General features: G+C 53.1%; 1 protein-coding gene across 1 annotated transcript; it reads left to right on the forward strand.

Moving 5' to 3' along the window:
• The first annotated feature begins 5,380 nt into the window (after positions 1–5,380).
• On the forward strand, positions 5,381–23,287 carry H6pd (hexose-6-phosphate dehydrogenase/glucose 1-dehydrogenase). Its single transcript, XM_032894291.1, has 4 exons — positions 5,381–6,149; positions 7,523–7,640; positions 18,852–19,121; positions 20,177–23,287. Exons 1-4 carry the CDS (start codon positions 5,532–5,534, stop codon positions 21,538–21,540), a joined length of 2,370 nt encoding a protein of 789 aa, XP_032750182.1. The 5' UTR covers positions 5,381–5,531; the 3' UTR covers positions 21,541–23,287.
• The last annotated feature ends 1,893 nt before the right edge of the window (positions 23,288–25,180 follow it).

Consider the following 25,180-nt stretch of genomic DNA (forward strand, 5'->3'; position numbering starts at 1 on the left):
AATGTGTGTGACCAAGGGCCAGAAAATAACCCGGGCACAGTTAGTCCATTACCAAGATCAGGAAGCCGCAACCTTGGCAGTTTAAATGCCTTGTTCAAGGCTGTGTGGTTGTTTAGGACGAGGTCAAGAACAGGCTAAGAATGACATTTCCCGTGTCGGTGTTGATGTCGCTGTCCTCTCTCCCCGCTCCAGCCTCTCAGCCTGTTAGTCATGCCTTCCCGACTGATTGCTTAATTAGACAACGAAGAAAACAAGGGAGAAGAAAGTTCCTAAGTGGGCATTTGGTTTCCTGCTTCTTGACCAAGGTCCGTCGAGTGTGCATCACTGGTAGGTTTATTTCAGAGCCCCTTCCTCTCCGTGTAGAGCCCAGAGGGAGAGGGCTTGAGTAAAATCGCTCAGATCACAGCTTCTCTGTGGGGCCAGAGGTGGTACAGCCTGTAGGAGGAGAGCCAGAGCGGAGCCCCCAGATCTCGCTGTCCACATCTTGGGAGGCTGAGATGGCTTGCGAAGTCGGTGATAGACTTTGTTCTCCAGGGCGCTCCAGGGCAGGGTCAGCTCTGTAGCCCAGAGGTAAGGGGACTGACTGGTCTAGGTTTCCTCTCAGTAAAGGCATTGGGCCGCCCTAAAGCAGGGAGTCTCTCTATCTTTCATTTTCTTCCTTGCTTTCTTCCTTCCTTTTTTTCTTTTCTTCCCCCTTTTTTCTTTTTTCCTTTTTTTCTCTTTTTTCCAAGACAGATCTTCAAACTACTTGTATTGCAGGCTGGCTTGAGTTTCTGACCTCCCTGACGTCACTTCCCAGGTGCTGGCTTAGCCGCTGTACATCACGATACCTGGACTGTTCAAGTAATCTAAGTAGTTAACAGCTGTCTAGCGTTCATGTTTTAACTTTGTCATTTCATTTCGTGCATGTTATGTGTGTGCCCACCATTCGGTTGCCAAGGTGTGCATGTGTAGGTCAGAGGACAACACGTCAACCCAGGGACTGAACTCGGGTCATCGTGCTTCTTGGTAGCAAGTACCCACTGAACCAACTCATTCACCTGGGGGAGGGGAGGGGAAATGCAGAGGGAGGAGAGAGGGAGGGTAGGAGAAGAGAGAAAGAGGGTGGGCAGAATGTGGAGAGGGGGGACAAAGAGACGGTGGGAGGGAGAGTGCATTTTCTTGTCTGTTTTTGGTTTGGGAGACAGAGTCTTATTGTGTAGCCCAGGCTAGGCCTGAACTTTCAGTAATCCCCCTGTCTGAGCTTCTGCCTGCCGGGATGTCAGGCATGTGCTATCCTATGTGGTTAGTAGGGTTTGTTTTGTTTCCTTTAGCCGGGTCACATACCTCATCTGTTTGTCTTTGCAGCCCTTCCCTCCTCGGCACGGCTGTTTCTAATGTAGCCCTAGAGTTTGGCTGGGGCCTCGCTCATTATAGATAAGCACTCCACCGTGGGTTGGAATCTCCATCCTCATTTCGAGACAGGGTCTCTCTGCACGGACCTCCGCTTGTGGCTCAAGCTGGCCTTGAACTTGCGACCCTCCTGCCTCAGCCTCCCAAGTCCTGGGATCGCAGGCGCGAGCCTCTGTGCGTGGCTTCAGCAGTGGTCTGTAGATTCAGTAGCTTCCTGTACTAGGAGTGCTGGCCCAGTGCTTGGGCGGAGGGTGAGCGTGGTAACTTGGGCTCTATGGCTTCGTGATCCATTCCTCCTGGTCGCCTCCTCAGCTGTATGATGAGAATCACGTCAGAACCAGTGGTGAGAGGTACAGCTCCGTCCCCCAGGTCATGCCCACTGCCACAGTCAACTCGGGGTTTCTCATCCGAAGCCATTGCTGATAAGGAGATGGGTGAACTAAAGCATCTGAGGACCGGCTCAAGCAGGACTGTGCTGACTTGGTGATGAGAGTGGAGGGCCAGGCCTGCGATATTTTTTATTTTTTTGCTTTTATTTTATTTTTTTCCTTTTTGAGTGTTTCCTGTGCACAGTGTGCATGCTTGGTGTCTGTGGAGGCCAGAGGAAGGCATTGGACCCACTCCCCACCTCCGGGACTGGAGTTACAAACAGTTGTGAACTGCCATGTGGGTTCTGGGAATCTAACTCTGAGAGCAACTAGGATGTTTAGCCACTGAGCCGTTCTCTTGCCCCAGGCATGTACGCTTTGATGCTGACCTCCTATGTGCTCAGTGTTCTGGAACCTCGCTAGCTACTCAAATCCGCTCCTTGGACCCAGGCATCATCAGCTTCTGAGGCCTCCCTGTCACCTTCTCCATCACAATCTGCCTTTTAAAACAGTTCCCCAGGAAACTCGAACACACAGTGTGCTTTGAGCTATGCCGTTAAGGTTAAGAAAACAGGATCATCCTAAAAGAACAAGAAACACGTATACCACCCGCGCCGATTTCGGGAGGAGTAGCCACGCAGGTGTTTAGTGATCGCACTGTACACAGCTCTGCTGAAATAGCCCATGTTGCGTGCTTCAGGAGCTCTGGGAATGTGAGAGAGGAGACTGTTTGACTTGGGCACTAGGTCTGGAACACACGCGCTGTCCGAGGGAAACAGTGTTAAATAAATAGAGGGCCAGAAGGCAGTATGGGCCAGGTGACATCCATCCTCTTTGTCCTCAGAGAGGTGGCCTTGGGCCCCCCTCCTCCTGACAGGGCTCCCCAACTTACCCCCTGTACCAGCACATCCCGAGCCCTGGCTCCCAGGACAGGATCAGGAGTTTGGACCGGTGTCCTTTGCCAGCTGGCACCACCCCCTTCTCCAGGCTGTTCTCCGGGCTTCGGATTTCTCCCGCACTGACCTTGCAGCTTCTCCTTCCCCCGGGGCAGAGGCTGCTGGCAGCTGAGAAAGAAAGGCTCAGGTGCCAACCAAGGACAGGAATCGGGAAGCAGAGGAAAGTGCAGTGCCCATCGGGGTCCTGTGCCCATGTGTCTGTCTGTCCGTGTGTCTGTGTGTTTGCGAATGGGTAAAGCTGCAGGGACAGCAGGTGAGGAAGGCTGGGCCCTCTCAGGTCCTTTCGATGGATGGAGATGTGTTGTGCCTCGTGGATGTGCCACAGACCTGCCTTTGTCTTACTTTGGTGTCCCTGGAGCCATTTTGGAGAGGGGGTCCTCAGAGAGATGAGGAAGGAAGGCTAGGACTAGGTAAAAGCAAGTGTGTGGCTCACGCCTGCAATCCCAGCACTTCAGAGGCTGAGGCAGGAGGATTGCCATGAGTGTGAGGCCAGCCCTGGGCTACAGAGTAATGCCCTGTCTCACACAATCATAACAACAGTAATCAACAGAGGCAAAGTGAAGGCCAACTGAAGAATGCTGGTGGGGGGCCTTTTGTATGTCTGTCCGATGGTCTCTCCGGACCCCAGTTTCCCATCTGTTCAGCCATATTTATTCTGTTCACCCTGCCTGTTTTACAAAGGGTGCTTACCCAGTTCTGTAGCTGCCCCTTTACCTTTCCACCTCCAGGCTGAACCCCATTTACCAGATACTTCCCCGTAGCTGTGGGTCCTCCCCTCTTTACTTCCTTCTGCCTTTCCCCAAAGGCCAGGGTCAGTGGATACCCGGAGGGCTGCGGTGAGAGAGACACAGACAGCACTTGGTCCTGTGACTTCCGCCAGAACAGAGGACAACACAGTAAATACTCAGGTGCTCTTGTAACTTGGCCCAGGCTTCTTGCCTGGGAGGGCATGTTCACCCAAGGAAGGCTAGCAAGGCAAGGACCCAGCCTGTCACTCTGTCACCATGGAAGCTTCATTCCACCCCACCTCAGCTTGTGTGAAGGGGGTGTAGTTAAGCTGGCCTGGGTGGGTCTTCAAGTGAGGTGAGTGTTTGGTTTTGTGATTGGCACATAGAAATATGACTTTTACACCACACCATCAGCTATTCTGTGACAGTAGTAAAAGACAGCAGGTACTGCCCTAAGCATTGGATAAGCACGAGGTCATTTTATGCCTGTAACAAGCCTGGGGTGGAGGTACCACGACAGCGCCATTTTATAGTAATTAGCGTTAAATAATTGTCGGGTTATTAAGGAGCTGAGCTGGGATTCACACTCAGGCACAGGTCTTTTGTTTGTTTGTTTGATGGTTGTTGTTGTTTCTGTGGAGGGGGTGTTTCAGATAGGGTTTCTTTCTGGCTGTCCTGGAGCTCCTGCTCTGTAGGCGGGGCTTGAACTCAGAGCTCTGCCTGCCTCTGCCTCTGGAATGCTGGGGTCCAAGGCGTGCCCCACCACGCCAGACTTGTTTCTTGTTTTTAAACGGATTTATTTACTTTTATTTTATGGATTTTTTTTTCGCGTGTATATATTTTGCCCTTGGGGTGGCGGAAGAGGCCATCAGATCCAGTGGAACTGAAGTTACAGACAAGTTGTGAGCCTCCTTACAGGGGATGGGACTTCGCAAGAGCAGCCAGTGATTTAACTACTGAGCCAGCTCCCCAGACCCTGCTGTTTGTTTAATGAGATAAGGCCTTGCTACGTAGTCCTTACCGGCCTTAGATTCACTCTGTAGCCAGGCTGGCCTTGAACTTGTGCCCCTCCTCCTGCTTTAGCCTCCCGAGTGCTAGGATTACTGTTGTGTGCCACATAGCTTTATTTTTCTTACTGTTGGGAACGGACCCAGTACCCTTGCTCGTACTGAACAGTTTCCGGCTGAGCCATAGCCCAGCCCAGAGTCTATTCTTTTTTTTTTTTTTTTTTAAAGATTTATTTATTTTATTTATATGTGAGTACACTCCAGACACTCCAGAAGAGAGCATCCCATTACAGATGGTTGTGAGCCACCATGGGGTTGCTGGGAATTGAACTCAGGACCTCTGGAAGTGCAGTCAGTGCTCTGATCTGCTGAGCCGTCTCTCCGGTCTCTCTTCTTTTGCATTCATGTGTGTGTGCATGTGTGTGTATGTATGTGCACATATGTGTGGAGGAGGTCAGAGGACAAATTTCAGGGTACCAGGCATTCCAGGAATATTCAGATCACTGGGTTGGGACAGGAAGGTGTGCTTTCCTCCTGAGCTACCTCGCTGCCCCTCTGTCCCCCAGGCTGGTCTTAGATGCTGTCCCGGAGCCACTGTTAGCTGTGACTTTGGCATGATGTCCAGCAGTTGACTGGAAGGATACCTGCCGTTCCTCCTGGGCTAGGGTTCTCCTGCTGTCCAATTAGCCTGTGCTCATGGCTGAGACTGAGCTGTGGTTGTGAAGTGGACGGCTCCTCTCTCATCACCATGGGCCTCCCTGGTGATTGGTGCCGATCTCCTATGCTCTGAGCCGCAGAATGCTCTGGTTCCGCTCGGCGACCTGGGACTTTCCGGGGGCACAATTCCTGCTTGCGGAGCAAGCTCCCTACATACTGTTAATGCGGAAGACAGACTGCTCAGGAGGGAGGGGAAAGCCGCGGGACTCTAACGTTTCCTTAAGAAACAAGTGGCCGTTTCTTGCCAAGCAGGAAATGTTGGATGTTGTAGCCGTGTTATTTCTGCAACATAACCTCCTGAACCATGTCTGAGCCTTCCTTGTTCCTTGTTTGCTCTTTCCCAGGCGCACAGGCATTTGGAAGATGCTCGTGGTGGCCGTGTGCTTGGCCCTTCTGGGCTGCCTGCAGGCACAGGAATTCAGGGGACATGTTTCCATAATCCTACTAGGAGCAACTGGGGACCTAGCTAAAAAGTACCTGTGGCAGGGGCTGTTTCAGCTATACCTGGATGAGGCTGGGAAGGGCCACAGTTTCAGCTTCCACGGGGCCGCCCTGACAGCCCCCCAGCAAGGCCAGAAGCTCATGGATAAGGCTTTGGAATCCCTCTCCTGCCCCAAGGACCTGGTACCCAGTCGCTGCGATGAACTCAAGGCTCAGTTTCTGCAGCTGAGCCAGTACCGCCAACTGAAGACAGTGGAGGACTATCAGACTCTCAACAAGGACATCGAGACCCAGGTCCAGCAGGATGGGCTGTGGGAGGCCGGCAGGGTCTTCTACTTCTCCGTGCCGCCCTTCGCCTACGCCGACATTGCCCGTAACATCAACAGCAGCTGCCGACCACACCCAGGCGCCTGGCTACGGGTTGTTTTTGAAAAACCCTTCGGCCATGACCACCTCTCAGCCCAGCAGCTGGCTTCAGAACTTGGAAGCTTTTTCCAGGAAGAGGAGATGTACCGTGTAGATCATTACCTGGGCAAGCAGGTGAGCTGCAGGGTGGGGCCCGGCATGGCGACGCTATGAGGTGCGCTACGGATTTATCCGTAGGAACTTACTGCCCAATGTAGGATTGAGCCCGAGAGGGTTAGGAACCCTCAGCCTCCGTGGTCTTCCCGAAGGAAGACAGGAAAGGTGGAAGGTGGGGAAACCGAGGGAGAGGCGGGCAGGACCAGCCTCTATATCCTTGTGTGGGCTTCCCAGGGAGGGCATGCATTTCGGTTCCCCCACGTTGACCTCCCTTCTCCACAGGAGTGGTCTAGGGACTCTGACGCCTGGATCTGGCTTTCGTTTAGGAATGCTGTGGAAATTGGAATTAGCTTTTTAAATCCCTCACCCGTCTCTGCCTTTTTAAAATAGAGATATTTTTCATTTTGAATTCTGCCTTGAAGCAAAAGGCTGATAACAGCGGAGAACAGAATAAGGGAAGCAGGGCCCCAGGTCCAAGTGTTCCACTAAAGCCTAGGAAACGGGACTTAGGAATAACTCCTGGAAGATACAGGTCAAGGCCATTTCCCTCTGCACAGGCCTCAGGGCTGTGCACCCTGGGCTCATTAAACCAGCACCCACAACAAAGCACACTGTCCCTGAGCTCCTTGGTACCCAGACTGCTGGGCTGAGCCTCGTACCGGGCAGGTAGTCGACTACCTGGACAGGTGTCTCTCTTTCCATCCAGCCCTTTGCGTTTGTCATGGTTATCGTCTCAAGACGAGGACCAGCCTTGCTAAGGGTTCATTGGCCTGGAAATAAAAGGAAGCAATATTAAAGGTATACGGTTTGAAGTTTTTCATGCTACAATTTTGTCACTAAATTTTCTTATTAAAAGTCGATAGTCTGGGACTGGAGAGATGACTCAGTGGTTAAGAGCACTGACTGCTCTTCCAGAGGTCCTGGGTTCAAATCCCAGCAACCACATGGTGGCTCACAACCATCTGTAATGAGATCTGGTGCCCCCTTCTGGCGTGTCTGAAGACAGCTACAGTGTACTTATATATAATAAATAAATCTTTTTTTTTTTAAAGTTGATAGTCTGAAAAAAGAGGGATTTTTTTTTCTCTTTCCTGTGGGGTGTTTGTTTGTTTTGTTTTGTTTCATTTTACTGCTGATCAAACGCAGGGTCTCACACATGTGAGGCAAGCACCATACCTGGAGCCATAGGCACAGGAAAATAGCAAATTTAAAACATGTCCTTTCTGGGCCGGAAACTGTTTAGGTCATTTAGTCTAGGCTATCTCCACTGAGTTGTGGTCTAGGAATCATTGTCCACAGAGTGCTTTCCCCTTTAAGTGGAGAGGTCTGGAGCTTGAGGGCTCTTCCTTCACCCCAAAGAACCTGGGATGACCAGTCTTCCTCCCCAACAGGCGGTGGCTCAGATCCTGCCCTTCCGAGATCAGAACCGCAAGGCCTTGGATGGCCTCTGGAACAGGCACCACGTGGAGCGGGTGGAAATCATCTTGAAGGAGACCGTGGATGCAGGAGGTGTGTGAGTTCTGGCTCTCCTTGGCTTCGCCGGCCTGGCGTTTGGTGGCACTCCAGACCCTGCAGTCTGGAGAATGAGCCAGGTCTTTGCACCATGGCCAGCTCAGCTTGGAGGGAGGGCTTCTGTTAGTGTGCAACCTCCTTCCGGGTCTCGGGCCAACCTGCAGGGTGCCTAGTGGCAAACCCCAAGTTGTCATCGATGAGTTGTCATCGATGAGACGTTTGAAACAGTTGACACATAGTGCTGGAGGTTACCCCAGGCGTGTTTTAGTGTGTGTGTGTGTGTGTGTGTGTGTGTTTGAGACAGGGTCTCATATAGCTCAGCTTGGGTTCAAAATTGCTACATAGCCAGGGATGACTGTGAACTTCTGATCCTCCTGCCTCCACATCCCTGGTACTGGGACTCTAGGTGAGTGCTACCACACCCAGCTAAGGTGGGTCTTATGCTAGTGTAATGGTGACCATTGCAGCTTTGTGCTTACATGGGCGATGCCCTTACCTGGGAGACGGCAGCTCTCCTATGCCTTCCTGTCTCTCAGGTGATCTCTTGCATCCTTGCTCATTCTCTCAGAGGCCTTCACGGGCCACTCCCTCCTGCAGCCTGACTTCCCTTGCTCTCTGTGGCTTGTGATGGCCTGCCCGCCCCCTCTCTGTTGTGATTATAGGTGCCAAGAGGGTGCCCATCTTATGAAGTAATACACACATGGTGTCAGTCCAGGGTCGAGAGGCAGTGTTGGGCTCGTCTCTGCCTCTAGCTTGGTGTCTTCAGTGTGTCCCTTTTGCACCTCTGGCAGGAGTAGGTTTTTTGGGTGATGACAGATAAGGTTCCTTTCAGCTCTGGCACTCTGCTATCTTAGTTCAAAGTGTTTACAAGTGTGTGTGTGTGTGTGTGCGCATGTGTGCACGTGTGTCATGTGATCTCGTGGGCTAGAGGACCATCTTTGGCGTTAGTTCTTCCCTACCATGTGGCTCCCGGCTATTGACCTCAGATCGTTAGGCTTGGCGGTAACACATTTACTCAGCAAGCCATGTTTCTGACCCCATTATCACAATTAAAACTATCTTTTAGCTTTATTTCATTGTTTTATTTGTATTAGTATTTTGCCCGAGAGTCTCTGTGTACCAGGTACACACCTAGTGCCCCGGGAGGTCAGGAGAGAACACTGGGTCTCCTGGGACTGGAGTTGCAGCCGGTTGTGAGTGGTGCACCCTGTGGGTGCAGGGGATTGGATGCAGATACTCTGCAAGAGCAGAAAGTGCTTTTAACCACCAAGCCATCTCTCGGGTCCCTGTTATTATGATTTTGATCGCTACGTTCACAATATTGGCTCTTTGACCACCACTGTCATTATATAGTAATAATTTAAGAAGCTAACTGTTACTGTGTCCCCGGTGGCCATATTAGGTGGGGACAATTACCGACCTTCTCTGAAAGAATCGGTATGGTACTGTGTCCGAGATCCTTGACCGGAATGGAGACTGCTCCTAGGCCGGCAGTGTGCCTCACCTCTCACGCTTGGCCCCACTGCCCAGTGCCGTCCCACACAGATGTATGCAGCTGCAGGAATCCCCAGAGGCCACCCCCTTTCTACCCTGAAGTAGGACCTGGCTAGAGCAGAGCGCTCTAGGCTTCTGGACCACGGGTGGATGTCTGTCCTTCCTCTCCTCCGCCTGTACTTTATGCTTTGTGTCCTCCCACCCCAATCCCACCCCGGCGACTCTGGCTTCTCTCCCTTCTCTTGGAGTGTGTACTTAGCACTGGGCAGGGTGGTAGGGTCTCAGAGAGCAGTGAGACCCAGGCTGGGTCGGAGTGAGAAGCTGCAGTACAGAGGCCACAGGCAAACTGTGGAAGGCAGGTGTAGAGCAAGGGGCAGGAGGCTAGGCAGGCATTTCTCCATCAGGAGCTACTGGATCTCTGCCCTCCAGGAGCCACATCTTGCTCCTTCTCATGGGTCTCATTCTGCCATCCAGACTGGGTCTGTCCCTGCCAGGGCTGGGAGCCAGGGTCTCGGGGTTCTTCCCTGTGCTCACCATGGGGCAGTTGTCTACGGTCCTCTCGCCTCTACCGCCTGCCTCTCCTGCCGCGTCCTTCATGTATCGCACACACACACCCTCTATGGATTCTTTGCAAAGTTTCCATGGAGGCTGGGACCAGGCAGACCACAGCATTTCCAAGCCTTTGGAAGCTACAGAGTGGAAGCTGATGGACAGACAGACAGGCAGGTGGACTTGCTGAGGCTGGCCTGTAGCAGTGAGAACACGGGTCTGAACAGGGGCTGCTACCAGGGTGGCTGTGCCCAGAGGCAGGTCAGGGGCTGGCTCCAAGGCTCCTGTAGCAAGTGGTTTGACTGCCTGTGCCTCCAGCATGGTGCTCTCCCATGCAGTGGGAGTACAGGCAGCCAGGTCCTGTGTGTGTGTGTGTGTGTGTGTGTGTGTGTGTGTGTGTGTGTGTGTGTGTCCCTGTTCCAAGGACCTACATCTAGTATGATATGGGGGATGTTGTGAGGGACGGTGAGAGGGCTGGTCCACTATCTGGGGTTTCTTTCATTTAAAATTGTTTGTTTCATTTTGTTTTGTTTGAGACAGTGTCTCCTCATGTAGGCTAGACTGGCCTCCATCTTGCAATATAGCTCATGCTGGCCTTGAACTCACAGAAATACTCCTGCCCTGCTCCCAGACTCCCAAGTGCTGGGGTCACAGACACAAGCTATCACTCCCTTTTAAAAAAAAAAGATTTATTTATTTATTATATATGAGTACACTGTAGCTGTCTTCATGCACACCAGAAGAGGGCATCAGACCCCATTAAAGATGGTTGTGAGCCACCATGTGGTTGCTGGGATTTGAACTTAGGACCTCTGGAAGAGCAGTCAGTGCTCTTAACCACTGAGCCATCTCTCCAGCCCTCAACCCCTTTTTCTAATGTTTGCTTTTGTTGCAGCTGCCCATCAGGACTACTGCTCTGCTGTGGGTTGGGTCTCTATAGTCTAGGCACTGGCCCAGAGCAGCCACTAAATGGGAAATGTGCCTCTGTTGAGGGTCATGCTGGCAACAGATTGAGCACACATGAGTGCAGGGAGAGCAAGTCTTGTTAGCATCCTGAGGAGTGCAGAGGCTCCAGGCCCAGTCCTCTCCCACCTATCTGACAGGAGCTGTAGTTCTGCCCAAGTGCCAACATCTGGGTGACAGTGGGTGAGGGCCACTCCTGATGGCCTCAGTGTGGGCCAAATGTTTCCAAGCCTGAATTCTGAGCCCTGCAGTCTGAATTTTAAGGGAGAAGACCAAGGTCACAAGCCATTCCCTGTCCCTTCCCTCCCACATCCCACGCACGCCCTACTCCTACCTAGGGAGTGCCCTGCGTTCTGGAAAGACAGGGGCGCTGTCATTTGCTGCCCGTGCCCCTGCTTTGTGGCAGCCGTGGGAAAGGGACTTCTGAACTGCAAGGTCGTTGGGTTCTTTCTCTCCCACCCCCATCCACCTGGGTGGCAGCGGTTTCTCCAGCTCCCTCCCCTCCACGGCTTCTGCCGCAGCCTTTGGCTCAGTGGAGCCTGCTGCAGAGGCTGCCGCAGAGGCCGGGGGTACGCTGGAGGAGGAGGGAAGAGGCCATCCTTCAGCCAACAACAACCCTGCAGTGTCTGACTGGGCTCTCCCACGGGAGACCCTAGGTCCCTCAGTGGGGTCTTCGGACACAGCAGCATGGTTTAAAGAAGTGACCTTGGCCACTCACGTGCTGCATTGAAGCAATTTGTCCAAATGGCTTTGCAGAGGAACCTTTAACTCCTCTAATAGGTCTGTAATCACAGAGGTTTACCAGTCGGGGACTGTATTCCTCAGCCTCTCCATGCCCAGGCTCTCTGGAGGTAGCCTCCCTCACTATGTTGTGCTCAGGGCCCATTCTCTCTTCTCTCTCTCTCTCTCTCTCTCTCTCTCTCTCTCTCTCTCCCTCTCTCCCCCCCCCCCCAGTTCAGTTTCCCTCTGCACAGAAAGCTGTTTGGAAAGTGGGAGTAGGGGAGTGGGGGTGGCACTCCCGAGGCTGCCCCTGCTCGGCGAGTGTTGCTATCCCGCTATCCCGGAACTGGGGAAAGGCATGTGGTACATGTTCTCCCCTGGCGGTTAGGATAGCTGCCCAGTGCCTCTCACCAAGGGACCCAACAGCCAGGCTCCTCCCAGGTAACACCAGCTGTCCTGCCTCCCTTCTGCCTGTGTGACATAAGGTGCTGGGCCCTTGCTCAGCAGAGCAGTGTCCCTTCCAAGCCATCTGCTGTGCTGTCTGCAGGTTGAGCTGCGGTAGCTGCAGCTCCATGCCCAGAGCCTGGGATGGGGTGGGGGTGGGGCGGAGGGGGAGGGGGGAGAGAGCAAGCGCTCCCCAGCAGTCAGTTTCCCTCCTCAGTTCTCACCTTCCTTATTTTCAGTGATCCCAGAAGACACTGATAGGAACTGCAGCTAACTTTTGGCTGTTTTCTCCTTTTTGTTTTGTTAAAATATCTATTTTTTTTTTTTCTTCCCCGGGCAACCCAACTCTCCTACAGCATAGAAGCACGGGAGGCAGTTACTGGTTTAGGACAGGAGATGTGTCCCTTGGTTCAAGCTGTAACGTGTAAAAGCTGCCCTAGGCGTTCTCTGGGTGATTTTCTGTGTTAAATTAGATAATGTCAGTGGTAGTACTCGACAAATAGAGATTCGCTCCAAGTTCACAAGGAGAGGACGATCCTAAAATGCCTGTTCCAACCAATGTTGGCTTAGCGTGTGGTCTGTAATTGGTCTATAATACTCTTCCTTCTTTCTTAAACCTCCCATCCATACCTCCATATATTGACAATCTGCATAATATATTTTTAACAGCTCTATATTTTTGTTCAGTTCTATTTATATCACAGAATATGCAGTATAAATTCTATAACTAGGCATTTTTGGCTGTTTCTAGTTTTTGCTATTTTAAATAGTACTTTCTGAATCTATTTTTGAGATCAAATCCATATTCTGTAAAATTTATCATTTAAAGTTCGTGAGTCAGTGTGTTTAGGGGCTTTTGTTCAGCCACCCTTCTAGAACGTTCACGATCATTAACTTTACCCCCTCTTGTATATTTCTACAGTGGACCCACTGGGTCAAAGATGACAAGCAGTTTCAAGCTGTCTTCTGTCCCTTAGATGAACAGGATAGCAGAAGGCAAACCCACGGTCCACACTGGACTCGCCACCGTCCACCCTGGACTGGCACAGCTAGGAGTTGAGTTCAGGGGTCTTTCTTCTAGTTGGCCAAATTGCTTGCACTTCTTTCTACAGTCTGAATTTTAGCTTGCAACCTTTAACCTAGAAAAGGATGTGCCAAGCCAGTAGAGATGTCCTCTAGGAAAAACAAATCAGTTCTGACAGCTGACAGTGTGCCTAACTAAGTCTGCACACTGAGTACACCGAGTACACACGCCTGGCGGTCCACTCTGCCGCTCAGCCTCTGATCCCGCCCACTCTGCCTCTCAGCCTCTGATCCCGCCCACTCTGCCTCTCAGCCTCTGATCCCGCCCATCTGCCGCTCAGTCTCTGATCCCGCCCACTCTGCCGCCCAGCCTCAGATCCCGCCCATCTGCCTCTCAGCCTCTGATCCCGCCCACTCTGCCTCTCAGCCTCTGTTCCGGCCACTCTGCCGCCCAGCCTCTGATCCCGTCCACTCTGCCTCTCAGCCTCTGATCCCGCCCACTCTGCCGCCCAGCCTCTGATCCCGCCCACTCTGCCGCCCAGCCTCTGCACAGCCTCTTTCTCCTTTTCGTGTGGCCCAGGCTACAGCCCTGGTTCTTCATAGACCAGGTTGGGAGCAAAGCCCATAAATCCACGGGCTGTGCTATAAATACAAGCACACTCCCAGAGCTTGAAATGAAGGCATAAAGGAAGCACTCCTCTAGTCAGCAGGTAGTAACCCCCAGGCATGCAATCTCGCCAGAACGAAGGAGTGGGAGGATAAAAATAGGAAGAGGGCCACTCGGGAATTTAGGAAATTAATGAATAGTAAGCAGATAGCGGGCTTTTAAGGACTCTGGTGCCCTCTCTCCATCAAAAATTCATCTGTTCTTAAAGCTGTAACTGTCCTCTCTTTGCTTAAATCTGCTCTAATCCGTTGATTTTTATCAAGTATGGGTTTTCACGGTTGAGTATCCCTGAAGCTGAGATTGCTGTCCAGGGTACCAGGCTGAGCCAGCAGCCAGCTTCTTCCTGAAGTTATAATTAGCCATGTTCGAATTTCGGCCTTCGCCACACCTTGTGCCTCCAGTGACCTTTAGGGGACTCCACCACAGGTTCCCATGAGTACTCCTCCGAGTCAGAGATTTCAAATGTGTCCTCACACTCTCCTGATGAAATGTCAGCTGCTCTTAGAGACAATTATTTGTTTTTATTTTAAGTGTATGGGTGCCTTGCTTGAGTGTATGTCTGCTGCCCAGGGGAGTCAGAAAATGTGTTTCACCCCCTGGAACTTGAGTTACAGATGGTTGTGAGCCACCATGTGGGTGTTGGGAACTGAACCCTGGTCCTCCCTGCAAGGGCAACAAGTGCTGAGCCATCGTCAGCTCCCCTACATCTAATATTAATATATAATGACTTAATATTGATAATTGATTAATATTATCAATATATTAATATATTGATAATATATGACTTTTTTCCTAGACAGATTCTCACTATGTGGCTCTGACTGACCTGAGACTTTCACTGTAGACCAGGCTGGCCTTGAACTCACAAGAGATCTGCCTGCCTCTGCCTCCCGAGTGCTGGGATTAAAGGCCTGTACCACCATGGCCAGCTCTACTTCAGTCTTAACTGTGCTGCATGTGTGTTTGTACATGTGAGGCAGTATCAATATGGTCAGATGAGGGCTTCAGATCCCCTGGAGCTGCAGTTGCAGGTAGTTGAGGGTTCGGGAACTGAACTCGGATCTTCTGCAAGAGTGGCAAGTGCTCTTAACCACTGACCCATCTCCCCAGCACCCCCTCACCTCCCCAGCTGCCTTTTTAAATTTCCTTGTTTCCAGAGAGCCCCCATGTCTGTCCAGCAAGGCAGTTAGGTTCTGAAGACTCAGGACGCCTGCTCAGAACAGACGTGCTCAGCTGCACAAGTCTGAGCTGGGATCGCCCCTCATTTATATGTTTGGGTTAAATATTAACTAGATTCCTGGTAAAACAATGGTTAGGAAACACATGCAAGGTAAATAGCTATGTAATAAGAAATACAAACAGTTTTTATTTAAAATTGTATTTTCCCCTCCTGGGAAAGAGCCCGAAGTCTCAAGCTTGATAAATACACATTCTATCAGTGACCCCACCAGAGCTCTTACAAGTTCTGTTCTTCAGAAACCCTCTGTTAATTAACTAATTAATTAATTAAGTGTACATACGGGTGTGTGCATGCCACGGCACGCATGTGGAGGTCAGATGGTAACTTGGGGGAACCGGTTCCTCTCTCCATCATATGGGACCTGTGGACTGAACACAAGCTGTCACCATTCCCCACTGGCTTATCCCTGCAGCCTCCCACCAGGCCTGTGAAAGTGCTTTCGCATCTCCTGCGTGTGTCTCCTGGGCCTCTCTTCTGTTTCCTGTCCTCTGTTGTTCTTGGTTTTGAGTGTGCTGGCTTCTGCTCGTATGTCCGTGTTTCAGTAAATAATTAAAAATCTGGGCTGGAGAGATGGCTCAGTGGTTAAGAGCACCCGACTGCTCTTCCAGAGGTCCTGAGTTCAATTCCCAGCAACCACATGGTGACTCACAACCATCTGTAAAGAGATCCGATGCCCTCTTCTGGTGTGTCTGAAGACAGCTACAGTGTACTTATATATAATAAATGAATAAAAAAAAAATCCATTTCTTTTATCCCGCACTGGTGCCGGCACTGTAGGGCCCCATGGCATCTGCGGGATATTTTATCTCAGTCAGCAAAGCGTCTCACTTGCTAAGCTCCATCCCATCTCACACTGCAGACGGCTACTCTCTGAGCCCGGCAGCAATCTCTCTAGCCATCTAGTTCCCAAGGCGGGTTGTTACCATGCCAGGCACACACATCCCAGTTCCATGGCGGGCTTGGTGCGTCCCGCCACCACACTCTCTTGAACTCAATGAAGTCGCCACATGAAAGAACACATCACACAATAACCTCTGATCCAACTGATAAGATATAATTTGCCCATTTAGACAGCACAAAATCCCGTATACAGCCATCCCTTAAAAATAGTCATAACAACTTGTATCTGTGCACAGAGAAGAATCTTAACATCTGCCGCCATGTTCTCCCGGCTTCTCTTCCTCGCTCCTTCACTTCCTAAAACTTTTCTCCCACCCATCCTTCCTTCTCGTCCCATGACAGACCTCATTCTATCCTGTACCTGCCTTCCCACATAAAGCCATTAGCCTACATGTTTGTACACTTTGGTGTGCACGTCTGTATCCCGCACACGTGCGTACATATGTGTGCTTCTGGGAAGCCAGGTTTCTTTCTCAAGCGTAGTCCACATTTGTCTTGAGTTAGGGTCTCTGTGTGGCCAGCCAGCCATTCCCGGGGCTGGAGTGCTGTCCTTGGTGCTGGAGTTCAGGCATGCGCAGACTGTAGCCAGCCTTTGACGTGGATGCTGGGGATCTGAACGAGCATGGGCAGCGCGCTGCTGACTGAATCGTCTCCCCGCTCTCAGCCAGCGCTCAACTCTCTTTACTGTTGCTGTGTGTCCATCTTCATAAACAATCCTCTGTTAGATCCCAGTGAGGAGCCACACGTTGTACATGAGTTTTTGTTTGCTTGGTTTTTTGTGCTGTGGTTGGAGCCCAGGGCCACGTGGTGCCAAGCTCCACCCCTTTCCACCTCTTCATCCGGCCTTCAGGTTTGCAAGCTTCAGGTTTCTTTTCTTTTCTTTTTTTTTCTTTTTTTTTTTTTTTAAAGATTATTTTATTTATATGAGTACACTGTAGCTGTCTTCAGATACACCAGAAGAGGACATCAGATCTCTTTTACAGATGGTTGTGAGCCACCATGTGGTTGCTGGGAATTGAACTCAGGACCTCTGGAAGAGTAGTCGGGTGCTCTTAACCACTGAGCCATCTCTCCAGCCCTCAGGTTTCTTTTCTATTCCGCCTCTCCTGGCTCCTTCTAATCCCTAGCTACTCCCTGTTGAGTTGCTAACTTCGGTGATGGTTACTTATCTTAATTCTGTTCACGCTGCCAGTTTAGGGTCTCTTTCCCCTTTCTTAATGTACTTCTCTTTGTGTGTGTGTGCCCGCACTTGAGTGAGTGTATGCACATGTATGTGCTGGTACCCTCAGAGGCCAGGAGAGGGTGTCGGATGCCCTGGAGCTGGGATTTCCGGCAGTTGTGAGTTGACAGATGTAGGTGTCGGGAACTGGGATCTGATCCTCTGTAGGACCAGCAAGTGCTCTCAACTCCTGACTTATCTCCTCAGCCCCCATATCCTCTCCAAATAAGTCCCTGCTTGACCAAGGCAATGCTGTCTCCCTGTGACATGTGTGCTGTCTCTTGTATGGAAGTGCCAATGCCTTAGGCAGCCGGTACACAACAGCTTTGTCTCCACCGTGGGCCTCGGGTGCAGACAGGAGTGCATCATGCAGCAGTCTGGAGAAGACAGGCCTGCAGTATTCGAGGCCAGAGCTCCTAGGTCCTCGGGGTGCACAGGAATTAGTTAGCTGCACGGCAGCACACACAGCAAAGCATCTGCTAAGTGACTGGTCGTGCTGTCAGGTTGGCTGGTGACCGAGGTGGTGACTGGACTAGGTGTTTGCAAGTTGGGACATCCAAGCCCGTGACGGGAGGTAGGGGTACATCTGAATCCTGTGCTTTGATGCCTGTGTCTGTGTTGAAGTCGGGGATAATCAGAGCTTGAATGTTTTAGTCCTGGCCTTGGTCACATGACTCCTTCCCAGGTAGAACAGGGGTAAGCAGATACTTGCCAGGCCAGACCTTCGCGGTACAGGAGTGGCCTATGTCTGATGCTTGGTGGTGCCGCAGGCCACCGGTGGCAAGCTTTGGACTTAGTGTTCCTAGGCACAGCCCTCACCGTCACACTGGCCCACCTGCCAGCCAGCCGTCCCCGCCTGGATGCCCTCAACACTTGTAACACATGCCTGGTTTCACACATGCATGGTGTCCTTTCAGCCATGTGTCCCCTGCCCTGTGCTCCGATCTCTGAGTGTCACTGATGGCTGCTTTGGACCCGTTTTAGCGTCTGCCTCTGCTCCCTCGTTTCATTTCACCGTCTTCTCTTCCGTTGGCAAGTCTGGTCAGCTGAAAAGACTCGAGCTCCTCAGTCACTGCTCTAGCAGGAACCTGGCCACCCCTGCCACCTCTTCCTGCCTACAGCCTCACCACACAGCAGGCCAGGGTCCTGCTCTCGCTGTGACTTGGGCCTGCTCCTCTGTGGGCATCCAGGGGCTTCCCTTGGAGCCCGGGCACTGTACCTTAACCTCATTCCACGGGAGCCAGCTCCCCTCAGCCCACAGGATGCCAGTTCCCCTCAGCCCACAGGATGCCGGCTCCCCTCAGACCACATGATACCAGCTCCCCTCCAGCATCTCCTCTTGCTTCCCTGTCCAGCCCCAGCAGGCCCTGTCTCTCCTACCCCAGGGCTGTGCACTTGAGGGTCTCTTCATCTGAAATGCCTTGGTCTCAGAGGAGCCTTGCATGACCCTCTGACTCATCTCACAGGTTCCTCTGTCCCCTTTCCTCTTTCTCCCCTCCCCATTTTGTTGTACCTCAGCTGAGTGCACTGGGTCGTGGGGTGGTGCTTTTAGCTCTGTTCAGTGGTAGGACATACAAGCCAGTCAATGAAGTAGCCCTCATTAGGAGGGGCTGACCGAGCCAGCACCCAGTCCTCTCCAGGCCGTCCTACCGCTTCTCACCTTGATCAGGTTGCTTCCCCTGCGGCCAGTGCTCAGGGAGGGCGGGGCAAGGAGGCTGGGCAAGATCCAGAGATGTTTCTGCCCAGCCCCGAGACTAGAACCTTCCCAAGCACATTCCTGTACAGGCCCAGCGGGATGATCCCTTCTTAGAATAGTTGTTGATGAAGGGCGGTTGCCCCAACTGTCCCCTTTCCCGTCTCCCGTTGAGGCTTGCTATGGGACACACCTTGTCATGGGTTCTTTAGACGAAGGAATGAGGATACCAGGACAATGATGGGGTAGCGTCTCACCGACCTCGGGGACCCTCTGACAGCCCTCCTGTCACTCAGGTCGGGCCAGTTTCTACGAGGAGTATGGCGTCATCCGCGACACGCTGCAGAACCACCTGACTGAGATCCTCACGCTGGTGGCCATGGAACTGCCCCATAACATCAGCAGCTCGGCCGCCGTGCTCCAGCACAAGCTCCAGGCCTTCCAGGCCCTGCGGGGGCTGCAGAAGAGCAACGCCATCCTGGGCCAGTACCAGGCCTACAGTGGGCAGGTGCGCCAAGAGCTGCAGAAGCCAGACGGCTTCCAGAGCCTGACGCCAACCTTCGCAGGTAGGCACCAGAGCCGGCCTCTGAGGGGCCACGGCCAGCTGGAGGCAGCTGTTCTGCCAAGTGCCCTTTGAAGGGCGGTAGCCGGGGCTCCAAGGAATCTTTTCAGAGCATGGTGATCACCACCCCCTGGGCCTGCTGCCAGCTTCAAGCTGCAGGTCACCCACCTCAGCCTCCGTTCAGTCCCGGAAGACCTCCTGTAGGGCTCGGATAGGTGCCACCTTAGTGGGCTGCGCTTCTCGCTTCCGTAATGAGGTGCAGAGTTCTACCCTGCCGCAGCCAAGGAATGCTCCTGTGGACAGATAACACGTCGGCCCTTGGATGCCTGCTAGGGCTACCTGGGAGGCCCCAGGAGGCTTAGCAGAGACAGGTCAATGCCTAGCAGGCAGACACCGTGGCCTTGAGACGGCCCCTGCATTTAGAGCCCGTTTGATGTGGCAGACAGTGTAGGTGCCTTGCCTTAGTCATCTGCACACACCCACAGGTCAAGTGCCGTCATTGTCCTTGGAGGTGAGGGCTCCCAGGCGTCATTGTCCTTGGAGGTGAGGGCTCCCAGGCGAGTGAAAAGGCTCGACTTTGTGTGTAGCATGGCCGTGCCTGGCTCCTATGACTGTGGCCTGCTCACACGTGCACACGTTCCGTTACTCCCACCCCTCGGACCCTTTCATCCCCTCCCCACCCACCTGGCCTTCACTCAGGCTTGCCCTAGTTTTGGCGTCCTGGGGGCTTCACACCAAGGGAACTGCCCTTCCTCAGGACGCTTCCCTCACTCGCCAAGGCCCAGCACGCCACCCACCCTTCTGCCCCACCAGAGGATTTCCCATGGCAGGCACCAAGCCTAGTTAGACCGGAGGGACCAGGTCTCCGAGGGACCTCAGAGTGCCGGTGTTCTGACTGGAGAATTAGCCCCGCAAGCTGTGTCCAGCCCTGCCTGAGACGAGGCAGCCAGAGGCTGAAGGCAAAGCAATGCAGAGGCTCTGCGGGGCTCCCGGGGCAGGGTGGGCTGCGTAGCCCACTCTCAGGCTGTGATGTCACTGTCTGCTTTTCCCCCACCTCAGGTGTCCTTGTCCACATCGACAACCTGCGCTGGGAGGGCGTCCCTTTCATCCTGATGTCGGGCAAGGCCTTGGACGAGAGAGTGGGCTATGTTCGGATCTTGTTTAAGAATCGGGCGTACTGCACCCAGGGCGAGAGACACTGGGTGCCGGAGCGGAGCCGGTGCCTGCCCCAGCAGATTGTCTTCTACATTGGACACGGTGAGCTGGGCCACCCTGCCATCCTGGTCAGCAAGAACCTGTTCAAGCCCTCTCTACCTGCTCAGAGCTGGAAGGAGGTGCAGGACCAGCCTGGGCTCCGCCTCTTTGGCCGCCCACTGTCTGATTACTATGCCTATAGGCCCGTGCGGGAGCAAGATGCCTACTCCACCCTCCTGTCCCACATCTTCCACTGCCGCAAGGAGTCCTTCATCACCACAGAGAACCTCTTGGCCTCCTGGGTCTTCTGGACCCCGTTGCTGGACAGCCTGTCCTTTGAAGTCCCACGCCTGTACCCAGGAGGAGCAGAGAACGACCATCTGCTAGACTTCGAGTTTAGCGGGGGTCAGCTGACCTTCTCCCAGCAGCAGCTAGAGGTGCTGATGCCAGAACTAGGGTCAGTGCCAAAGCCCAGCGACTTCCAGGTCCTTAGGGCCCAGTATAGAAAGAGCCCACTGATTACTGCCTGGCCGGAGGAGCTGATCTCCAAGCTGGCCAATGACATCGAAGCCGCCGCAGTGCAGGCGGTAAGGCGCTTCGGCAAGTTCCACCTGGCACTGTCAGGGGGTTCGAGCCCCATAGCGCTCTTCCAGCAGCTGGCCACGGGGCATTACAGCTTCCCCTGGGCCCACACGCACCTCTGGCTGGTCGATGAGCGCTGTGTCCCTCTGTCAGATCCAGACTCCAACTTCCAGGGTCTGCAGGCCCACCTGCTGCAGCACGTCAGGGTGCCCTACTACAACATCCACCCCATGCCGGTGCACCTGCACCAGCGTCTCTGTGCGGAGGAGGACCAGGGGGCTCAGACCTATGCCAGCGAGATCTCGGCCCTGGTGGCCAACAGCAGCTTTGACCTGGTGCTGCTAGGCATGGGCACCGATGGGCACACGGCTTCTCTGTTCCCACAGTCACCCAGGGGGCTGGATGGTGACCAGTTGGTGGTGCTCACGGAGAGCCCATTCAGGCCACACCAACGCATGAGCCTCAGCCTGCCCCTCATCAACCGGGCCAAGAAGGTAGCCGTCCTGGTCATGGGAAGGACAAAACGTGAGATCACCACGCTGGTGAGCCGCGTGGGCCATGAGCCCAAGAAGTGGCCCATCTCGGGTGTGGTGCCTCTTTCTGGACAGCTGGTTTGGTACATGGACTATGAGGCCTTCCTGGGATGACCAGAGCCATCCTGGTCCTAGTCACTCTCAGCCACCCAGTGTGTCTTAGCTCTGCGGAGCCTGGTACCAGGGTCAGGCTCCAGAGAAGGGACGACAAAACTGTGACAGCTTCCTGGACCCACTGGTGTCTGTGTGTGGAAACAAGGTAGCGCCTAAGCCTCAAAACCCAGGCGGGAGAGAGGCTAAGGCCTCTAGGTGTCCCACACCAGTATCTACATCACACAGTAAGACCGGGAAAAGGCTCCATGCTAAAGAACCAAAGAGGCCTGCCAAGACTGGCCCGGGATCTTTGAACTGGTTTCTGTGGGAAGAGGGGCCAGCGTGGGTGGGGAGGGGGGTACAGAGACTCCTGGTGAAGGTCTTGCTCTGAGCCAGGCCGGAAGAGTAGACACAGTCCTGAGATTGCACCGAGCTCCCTGCATCTTCTGGTATCCGTTCGTCCCTCTGTGCATCTGGCTGAGGTCTGGCCCTTCTCTAGGCAGCTTCTATGTGCTCTGGGCAGACATTCACTGCCCTCTGTGTTCCCCTTGACCCCTCAGTCTCTCCCTCTCTACCGACACTGCCATGTCAAAGGTCCCCCCGGAATCTAGAGACCGGGGCTCCCTTTTCCCACCGAGAACTGTCCTGCCATCTCTGGGCTGTCAGGCATCTCTGGTCTGTAGGCAGGATGGCTCTGTCTGCTTCTGGGTCGGGGGTGACTCCAGCTCACTGCCTCTTTCTAGGACTTACGTGGCCAATTCCCAGCACCGGGGCAGGCTGCAGCTAGCTCTCCTCACACTACCTCTCGGGGGCTTCAAGCCTGGCAGCTGACCCCGCCCCTGCCAGGTTCTCCACCTTTCTTCCTCGCTAACCTGGTGCTGCTGGGGACACTATAGGCAGCTCCTAATGTCAGCCTCCTCCGGGGCTTCGGGATTTTTATTTTTCAACAGAAAGCCAACAATACAAAGCAAGCGTCTCAGGGCACACACAGTTTTCCTTTCAGGCTCCTGCTTAGTCGTGGCCCCCTCCTCACAGTTACCTGTGTGTCAGTCACAGAGTCTCAGTGTCATCCAGAATTTTCCCAGAGAGGGGTTTCCCTGTGGCGAGGAGCATCAGGAAATCTTGTTTCTCTACTTTTAATTGATTGTACTTTCTCCCAGGCAGCGGAAAAACATTCTTGCTTTCACTAGAGATGCGTGCAGTGTGTGACCTGAGCTGGCCCTCTATGGGAAAGGCACTCGTTAAAATTCGGCTTACTCTGGCCTCCTGTGACCCAGACTGACAGAAAAGAGGAACGCCCTGGGGTCCTTTCCTGGCCTGCTTTGGTCAGGCTTGGACACAGGTAGCTGCAGGTGCAATTCCACCTTTGGCCACGCGGGGGAGCCCACGTGCCACCACTCACATTCCACCCAGGAGGCGGGTTTAGTGCCAAACGTCTTTTCTTTGGGTTTCTTTCTTGCTCTCTGCCTCTCTGGCTTCTTGGCCCAGTGCGTTTTCCTCTGTTCTTTACGGACTCAGCCTTCTGCAGTTGCAACATCAGAGAGGAAAGGGTCTTGCATGCCTTAGCAGAGAGGGCGCACAGGCTCTGTGTCACCATTCTGAATAACGGTGAGTCATTGCCCAGCCCCAGCCTAGAATGTCCTGTTCTTACCCAGAAGAATGACTCGCCTCTGTCTGTGGGGAGTCTGCCCAGGGGAGGCCAGTGTGGGGAAATACCAAAGATCTCCTTTCCGGAAGCAAGCACTAATAAAATTGCATTGGAAAGGTTGCCGGGGGACATTGTCCGTGTTCTTTGGCATGCACCTGTGCGTGCCTTTCCCCCTTCTGCCCCGGGTGAGGAAGGAGTGATGCTCACAGCCAGGACCATGGAGGATGCTGCTCTTCAGACCTGGATCATCATCCCCGGCAAGCAGTGTGCTTTATGCCACCAATCAGTCACATCTGTGTATAAATCTGAGTCTTGAGTCTCAGGAAGGATTTCTCAGCCTTAAGACCTTTTTTTTAAAAAAATTTTTTTCATTAAAAAATTGTTGCTTGCAAACCATTTACATTGAGTTGCTAAACACCGTGGAGAACACAGCCTCCTGCCTGTCTGAAAGTGGGGGGTCTGAGGCTGGTAAGAGTGGACAAGGTGTCCAAGTCCCTGAGGGAATGGGGACATGTGGTCGCTTTGTGTCTGGGACACAGCCTTCCCTCCCTGAAGGCACTTCCGGGCTCCCACAGGGAAGTGAGGCCCCTGCAGCTCAGGCTTAGCTCTGGCCTTGCAGGCCCTCACCCTGGGCTGGCTCCGCCCCCTGGTGGGATCTGCGAACTGCACCCCTGCTCGCTCCCTCTTGAAGCCGTTGAAGCCGTGGAAGCAAAAGCCTGTACCTTGCCTGGTGGCTCTTGTGGGTCCTGTGGACAGCCCAGTGTGCCGCAGGGTGTGACTTCAGTGACCCAAGATTTGAAACCCGGAAAAATGTCCAGTGGCTGCCGGAATCTATGTTAGATTCTAGAGCCCAAGCCCAGCATCCTGTAGAGCCCGGTCTTTTCCAGGGGACCCGTGTGAGGGCCTCGAATGGGTGAGTCAGGTTCCCTGGGTAGGCCTATGATTCCACCACAGGAAGGACACAGAGGCATGCTTGTGAATGGCAGAAGTTGTCTTCCTTGGGACGACACACATCAGAGAGCATCTACAAGCTTGTGAGGGCTTCTGCATGAGAGTTGCAGGCTGGATTCTGATTTTTCTTTTTTTTTTTTTTTAATTTTTTTTTTTTGAGCTGGGGACCGAACCCAGGGCCTTATGCGCTTGCTAGGCACGCGTTTCACCACTGAGCTAAATCTCCAACCCCTGGATTCTGATTTCTTATCATGGACAAATGTTCCCGCTAACTGCACCCTAGGTGGCCCCATCTTGTTAGTTCCTTGCTTTTTTATGATTTACTATTACTCTGCAGAAAATACTCTTTTCTCACCTTTGTTCCCCAAATTAGTGGAATCAGAGCTGCCTGCCACTTGGACTGAAATCTTAGACCTCTCCCTCGGGGACCTTCTTGATGGGGCTTGATCTCCCCAGTCTTCTTTTGCTGACCGCTTTCCTTCTTCCTCTGACTCTGACAGAGAGCCAGGGGTGTGCCGTGCAAAAGGGAATGGAGAAGCTTCCAGAAAACTGTAATGGGGCTACTTCTTAGAATTTAGTTTTCAGTAACTTTTTTTTTGGATTTCTGCCTCCTGCAGAGTGTGTGCGGCCCCTCAGAGTGTGTGCAGCCCCTCGGAGTGGATCTGCAGCTGCATTTTTCTCTAAAACAGCTGGGGCCCCTGCAGGCCTTGGTTCATGAGTAGAAAACCCACCTGGCAACATTCCAGTGTCGGGGACTGAGCCACAGGTGCTGAAAGGAGGGCACCTGGGTTGGCAGAAGTGGTCAGCACCTGCCTGCCCTGGGAATGACTGTCCAGAGGAATGAACCGGCTGCTGTTCCCAGGTGTCATGGGCTGCACAGGTCATGAGACTGCTGGCTGAACTGAAGAAAACAGGCCCATCTGCCTTCTCCTCTCTTCTTCCCCGGCTCCCCATTCTCCGGGAGCAGGTTCTGCACCAACATCTCAGCCCCCATGGTCGTGCTGTGGCCCCGGACTTTGGTATTGAAAGCCGTGCTCATCGCTTGGTTTGGCAGCTCATCCA

Source organism: Rattus rattus, chromosome 1 (assembly GCF_011064425.1).
Source record: "Rattus rattus isolate New Zealand chromosome 1, Rrattus_CSIRO_v1, whole genome shotgun sequence".
NCBI lineage: Eukaryota > Metazoa > Chordata > Mammalia > Rodentia > Muridae > Rattus > Rattus rattus.

Coding starts and splice junctions, on each gene's coding strand:
- H6pd (XM_032894291.1), top strand. CDS start 5,532: ATGCTCGTGGTGGCCGTGTGCTTGGCCCTTCTGGGCTGCCTGCAGGCA. Junction 6,150..7,522: donor ATCATTACCTGGGCAAGCAG/GTGAGCTGCAGG, acceptor CCTCCCCAACAG/GCGGTGGCTCAGATCCTGCC. Junction 7,641..18,851: donor GGAGACCGTGGATGCAGGAG/GTGTGTGAGTTC, acceptor CCTGTCACTCAG/GTCGGGCCAGTTTCTACGAG.